This window comes from Odontesthes bonariensis, chromosome 5, assembly GCF_027942865.1.
Source record: "Odontesthes bonariensis isolate fOdoBon6 chromosome 5, fOdoBon6.hap1, whole genome shotgun sequence".
NCBI classification, from domain to species: Eukaryota; Metazoa; Chordata; class Actinopteri; order Atheriniformes; family Atherinopsidae; genus Odontesthes; species Odontesthes bonariensis.
The window spans coordinates 42054456-42061277 of record NC_134510.1 but is presented as its reverse complement, the minus strand read 5'-3'; the positions used below and the strand labels follow the sequence as shown (position 1 = coordinate 42061277).

Below are 6822 nucleotides of genomic sequence, written 5' to 3'. Positions count from 1 at the left end.
ACAGCCCACATGGAAACATAAACAAAAATAAAGTGTGACTTTTTCTAATGATGGGGTCCCTTTAGGAAAAGTCATAACATTTACAGTTGGAAAAAGATAGTTTAAGGTATTTTTTCTACAGCTAAACATGGTGGTGGCTCACTTTGGACCCACAAGACAACAGGAGGGTTAAAGAAGCATCAACCGTCCCTCCCTTACCCCCCCACACTGCCGCCATCCTGGTCCACAGCCTCGTCACCTCCCGCCTGGACTATTGCAACTCTCTCTTTTTACTACTTGTGATATTGATGTGTTTTTATCTACTTTATGTAGGGTGACCTTGAGTGTCCAGAAAGGCGCCTTCTAAATTAAATTTATTATTATTATTAGTATTACTATTATTATTATCTTGCTGTAGATAGCTCTTTAGGCCTGACACTTCTTCTTTTGTCCTCCACTTCTCCAGTTTCCTCAAATGTTTTAAGGACACACTGCACACCATGCTGAGATATGCCAAGTTTTCAGCTAACAGCTCTTTGGGAATCACCTTGTTGCTGCAGAAATCCTGTTATCTGTCTGTCACACTGTGTTATCTTTGCTGTTTTTCACACATGTAGCTATAGAAATGGGAACAAATCTTAATTCCAGTCTGAAACCCACAAAGAGCTTCTAGATTATTCATTTCTGCTGGCATTAAACAGTTTAATCATTTAATTTATATTAATTGTTCCATAATTAGTCATTAGATTATATCTTATATTCCTTTTTTAAGCTTTAAATTGAATCTTATTTACTTTTTCTGGATGTTGAATACATATAATTCTTATTATTGTCTGTTTTTTTCCTACTTTTCTACTTTTAGACGTGATAACGTTCATTATTTAGGGTTTAGGATTTTTTTTTAACTGAATTTCTTATATTAATTTGACTCTTTTGGTAACTGAAAACAGTTTTAACGTAAATGTACAAAAAAGTTGAAACTATGAAGCTGTTTTTCATAGATGCAGTTAAAGAAATGGGAACAAATGATGTGTCTCTGTGAACAAAGTGCCTAAAGATCCAGTTTAAAACGGCTTCTTTGCTAAGTTGGACCCAACACTGGTTCATCCCTTGAGTTAGGAGCCTTTTTCCTGCCTGAATGCTTCATAGCTCAGAGTTAAGGGTTAGGGCTGGATCAGAGATAATCAGTGATCAGTCGGTGCTGTGGTATCCTGGGTGTGGGGCAGGTGTGGGGAAGCTTACCTGGGCAGCTGAGCGCCTCCTTGGCGGTGATGCTCCTGTTGCAGGAGGAGCACAGCGTGGTGGCCGACACGCTCAGGGAGGTGAACAGGTGGCCGTTGCTGGACCGAGCCTCCCGTTCTCTGGCCTCCTTCTCCCTCTCCTTCAGACGCTCCCTCTCCTTGTTCTGATAATAATAATAATAATAATTATTATAATGATAATAATAATAATCTGAACACAAAGAGTCAGACAGATCAATACAGCTGTTTAAGTTTAGTCATGTTTTTCCCTCAGTCCCTATGTTCAGTTCATTGGTTTAAAATTGGTCACCTGTTCATTGTCCCCAGCTGCACCCATTCCCCATCACTCCCAGTTCAGTGTTCAGTTTACAGGTTTCCCCTTAAGTTTAGTGACATCCTTTCTCTGTTTTTCACGCCACGCCACGCCACGCCAAAGCCACGCCATGCCACGCCACGCCACGCCACGCCACGCCACGCCACGCCAAAGCCACGCCACGCCACGCCAAAGCCACGCCACGCCACGCCAAAGCCAAAGCCACGCCACGCCACGCCACGCCACGCCAAAGCCAAAGCCAAAGCCAAAGCCACGCCACGCCACGCCACGCCACGCCAAAGCCAAAGCCAAAGCCACGCCACGCCACGCCACGCCACGCCAAAGCCACGCCACGCCACGCCAAAGCCACGCCAAAGCCGCGCCGCGCCACGCCACGCCACGCCACGCCACGCCACGCCACGCCACGCCACGCCACGCCACGCCAAAGCCACGCCACGCCACGCCACGCCACGCCAAAGCCACGCCACGCCAAAGCCAAAGCCACGCCACGCCAAAGCCACGCCACGCCACGCCAAAGCCACGCCACGCCAAAGCCAAAGCCACGCCACGCCACGCCACGCCAAAGCCACGCCACGCCACGCCAAAGCCACGCCACGCCAAAGCCAAAGCCAAAGCCAAAGCCACGCACGCCACGCCAAAGCCACGCCACGCCAAAGCCACGCCAAAGCCACGCCACGCCACGCCACGCCACGCCACGCCACGCCACGCCAAAGCCAAAGCCAAAGCCACGCCACGCCAAAGCCACGCCAAAGCCAAAGCCAAAGCCAAAGCCAAAGCCAAAGCCAAAGCCACGCCACGCCACGCCAAAGCCACGCCACGCCAAAGCCACGCCACGCCACGCCACGCCACGTCAAAGCCACGCCACGCCACGCCACGCCACGCCACGCCACGCCAAAGCCACGCCACGCCACGCCAAAGCCACGCCAAAGCCAAAGCCAAAGCCACGCCACGCCAAAGCCACGCCACGCCAAAGCCACGCCACGCCAAAGCCAAAGCCAAAGCCACGCCACGCCACGCCAAAGCCACGCCAAAGCCACGCCACGCCACGCCACGCCAAAGCCAAAGCCAAAGCCAAAGCCACGCCACGCCACGCCACGCCAAAGCCACAGGTTAGGGTGGATAAGGGTTAGGGTTAGGTTAGGCAAGTTTTTACTCAGTGGCTCCCCTCCTACGTGACACCATGGAGTTTGGTGTAGGAGCCGGGACTCGGCTGGTGGTTGCTGCGTGTGCTGGAATGGTCTTGGAGTAACTCAGGAGGCCGTGGGAAACTTGCGGTTTGAGTTATGTTTCAGGTGGGTGCGATAGCCACAGGGTCCATATCGGTGTGTTCAGTTTCTCTGAACAAAGACCAGAGGAAGGGGGCAGTCTAATACCCGGTGGGGGTGGGGTATCAGGGGATTCAGGGCTCAGTGTATTTACTGAGAAAGTGGCGTGTTGTGGGGAAACATCACACCTTTGGGGGAAGTCTAACGCTCCATGCCAACCAATCAGAAGGCAGCCTCAGCCAGCCTGGCTCAGCCAGCCAACCAATCAGAACGCAGCCTCAGCCAGCCTGGCTCAGCGCCCCCTCGATCATGTGACCAACGCTGTTCAGCTGGCAGCAGCGAGACTCAATGTTTCTGAGGTTCTGCTGAGCCGGAACCAGACACTTCGGTTCTGTTCATTTAAAAATGGACTTCAACACAGAAGCTGCAGATGAACGTGTGTTTAGGTGTAAACGGCGAGCTGCGAGCGAGGCGGCGGCTTCATGCTGAGTCAGAGCTGTGGTTCAACTTCTGCTTTCTGTCTGTTCCTCAGAGCTGGGAGGGGCAGGAAGAGGAAGCTGCTGCTGCTGCCCCAACCCGGGCCTCCTCACACTGGGGCTGCTTCTGACCCGTTCTGACTGGTTCTGACCCGTTCTGACCCGTTCTGACCCGTTCTGACCCGTTCTGACCCGTTCTGACTGGTTCTGACTGGTTCTGAGATGGTTCTGACTGGTTCTGAGATGGTTCTGACTGCTTCTGACTGCTTCTGACTGGTTCTGACCCGTTCTGACCGGTTCTGACTGGTTCTGAGATGGTTCTGACTGGTTCGGACTGGTTCGGACTGGTTCTGAGATGGTTCTGACCCGTTCTGAGATGATTCTGACTTGTTCGGACTGGTTCTGAGATGGTTCTGAGATGGTTCTGAGATGGTTCTGACTGGTTCGGACTGGTTCGGACTGGTTCTGAGATGGTTCTGAGATGGTTCTGACTGGTTCTGACTGGTTCTGAGATGGTTCTGACTGGTTCTGACCGGTTCTGACTGGTTCTGAGATGGTTCTGACTGGTTCTGACTGGTTCGGACTGGTTCGGACTGGTTCTGAGATGGTTCTGACTGGTTCTGAGATGGTTCGGACTGGTTCTGAGATGGTTCTGACTGGTTCTGAGATGGTTCTGACTGGTTCTGACTGGTTCTGACTGAAGTGTTCTTCTGAAGGGGCAGACATGTGTTTCAGAGCTTTTCCTGCCTGATGGAACCATGTTGGTGGAACTGAGGTCAGCGCTGGGTGAATCCCATTTCATGGAGAATCTGACCCAGAAGCAGAGACACAAAGTGATGGTCTGAAAGGTTCCGTCTGTGAGAAGGAAGGATGACGAGAAAGAAAAGGACCCGTTACATTTCTGCTATACAACTAGTTGTGTGTGTATATATATATATATATATATATATATATATATATATATATCTGTATATACACAGGCACATTTAGATCTGTTCATGTTGGATATAAGACTTAAATGTGACTCTGGGAAACATTCTCCAGCCTCTACTTCTTCTTCTGTGGTTTTTCTGCCGTTTGTTGACAAACATCTGATCGGATGAAGCTGTGGTTGAAGAATTGATCAGAAAGCGATCGGTACTGATTCAGGGAACTGCCTCACATCTAACTAACTAACTAACTAACCTAATAACTAACTAACTAACTAACTAACCCAACAACTAACCCTAACCCTCGGAGCCGCCTCAGCCCAGCGGTGACAGGCAGCGATCAGCTGATCGATAAAGAAAGAGCTCAGTGATGGAGAAGAAGAAAGGATCCTCTGTCTGCGGCGGCGGCGGTGGCGAGGGGGGGTCACGGGACAGAGAGCGAGTGAGCAGAGGCTACAGCTGAGAGAGAGAACCACCGAGGAAGAGGAGGCACAGGTAACATGACGCCATCTTCATCTCTGAGCAACAAACAGCTTTATGATCCAACTTTATCTGGAAAACATCAAAACACGGAAAACACCGGCTGACAGCCGAGGTCACCTGAGTTCTTATTGTTGTTATTGTTGTTATTGCTGTTATTGTTGTTATTGTTCTAACCTTTATTTAAACAGGAAGCTAACGGCCGATCAAAGACGAGTTCAACGGGTTAAACTCTGAGAACCGGGAGGGAAACCCGGGTCTGTGAATCAGGAGGGAAACCCGGGTCTGTGAATCAGGAGGAAAACCCGGGTCTGTGAATCAGGAGGAAAACCCGGGTCTGTGAATCAGGAGGGAAACCCGGGTCTGTGAATAAGGAGGAAAACCCGGGTCTGTGAATAAGGAGGGAAACCCGGGTCTGTGAATAAGGAGGGAAACCCGGGTCTGTGAATAAGGAGGAAAACCTGGGTCTGTGAATAAGGAGGGAAACCCGGGTCTGTGAATAAGGAGGAAAACCCGGGTCTGTGAATCAGGAGGAAAACCTGGGTCTGTGAATAAGGAGGAAAACCCTGGTCTGTGAATAAGGAGGGAAACCCGGGTCTGTGAATAAGAGGGAAAACCCGGGTCTGTGAATAAGGAGGAAAACCCTGGTCTGTGAATCGGGAGGAAAACCAGGGTCTGTGAATAAGGAGGGAAACCCGGGTCTGTGAATAAGGAGGGAAACCTGGGTCTGGGAATCAGGAGGAAAACCCGGGTCTGTGAATAAGGAGGAAAACCCGGGTCTGTGAATAAGGAGGAAAACCCGGGTCTGTGAATAAGGAGGGAAACCCGGGTCTGTGAATAAGGAGGTAAACCCTGGTCTGTGAATCAGGAGGAAAACCCTGGTCTGTGAATCAGGAGGGAAACCCGGGTCTGTGAATCAGGAGGGAAACCCGGGTCTGGGAATAAGGAGGTAAACCCGGGTCTGTGAATCAGGAGGGAAACCCGGGTCTGTGAATAAGGAGGGAAACCCGGGTCTGTGAATAAGGAGGGAAACCCGGGTCTGTGAATAAGGAGGGAAACCCGGGTCTGGGAATAAGGAGGGAAACCCGGGTCTGTGAATCAGGAGGGAAACCCGGGTCTGTGAATCAGGAGGGAAACCCGGGTCTGTGAATAAGGAGGTAAACCCGGGTCTGGGAATAAGGAGGGAAACCCGGGTCTGTGAATAAGGAGGGAAACCCTGGTCTGTGAATAAGGAGGGAAACCCGGGTCTGTGAATAAGGAGGGAAACCCGGGTCTGTGAATCAGGAGGGAAACCCGGGTCTGGGAATAAGGAGGTAAACCCGGGTCTGGGAATAAGGAGGTAAACCCGGGTCTGTGAATAAGGAGGGAAACCCTGGTCTGTGAATAAGGAGGGAAACCCGGGTCTGTGAATAAGGAGGGAAACCCGGGTCTGTGAATCAGGAGGGAAACCCGGGTCTGGGAATAAGGAGGGAAACCCGGGTCTGGGAATAAGGAGGGAAACCCGGGTCTGGGAATAAGGAGGGAAACCCGGGTCTGGGAATAAGGAGGGAAACCCGGGTCTGTGAATAAGGAGGGAAACCCGGGTCTGGGAATAAGGAGGGAAACCCGGGTCTGGGAATAAGGAGGGAAACCCGGGTCTGGGAATAAGGAGGGAAACCCGGGTCTGTGAATCAGGAGGGAAACCCGGGTCTGTGAATAAGGAGGGAAACCCTGGTCTGTGAATAAGGAGGGAAACCCGGGTCTGTGAATAAGGAGGGAAACCCGGCTCTGTGAATCAGGAGGGAAACCCGGGTCTGGGAATAAGGAGGGAAACCCGGGTCTGTGAATCAGGAGGGAAACCCGGGTCTGGGAATAAGGAGGTAAACCCGGGTCTGGGAATAAGGAGGTAAACCCGGGTCTGTGAATAAGGAGGGAAACCCGGGTCTGTGAATAAGGAGGGAAACCCGGGTCTGTGAATAAGGAGGGAAACCCGGGTCTGTGAATCAGGAGGGAAACCCGGGTCTGGGAATAAGGAGGGAAACCCGGGTCTGGGAATAAGGAGGGAAACCCGGGTCTGGGAATAAGGAGGGAAACCCGGGTCTGGGAATAAGGAGGGAAACCCGGGTCTGGGAATAAGGA

The 6822-nt window shown here is 51.4% G+C and overlaps 1 protein-coding gene across 1 annotated transcript in view; it reads right to left on the bottom strand.

Moving 5' to 3' along the window:
* The window catches only part of arhgef2b (rho/rac guanine nucleotide exchange factor (GEF) 2b), a 54707-nt gene that overhangs the window by 41781 nt on the left and 6104 nt on the right, over positions 1–6822 (bottom strand). Inside the window, exon 2 of the mRNA XM_075466435.1 lies at positions 1222–1384. Coding sequence (XP_075322550.1) covers positions 1222–1384 — 163 coding nt within the window. The remainder of the gene's footprint in view (positions 1–1221; positions 1385–6822) is intronic.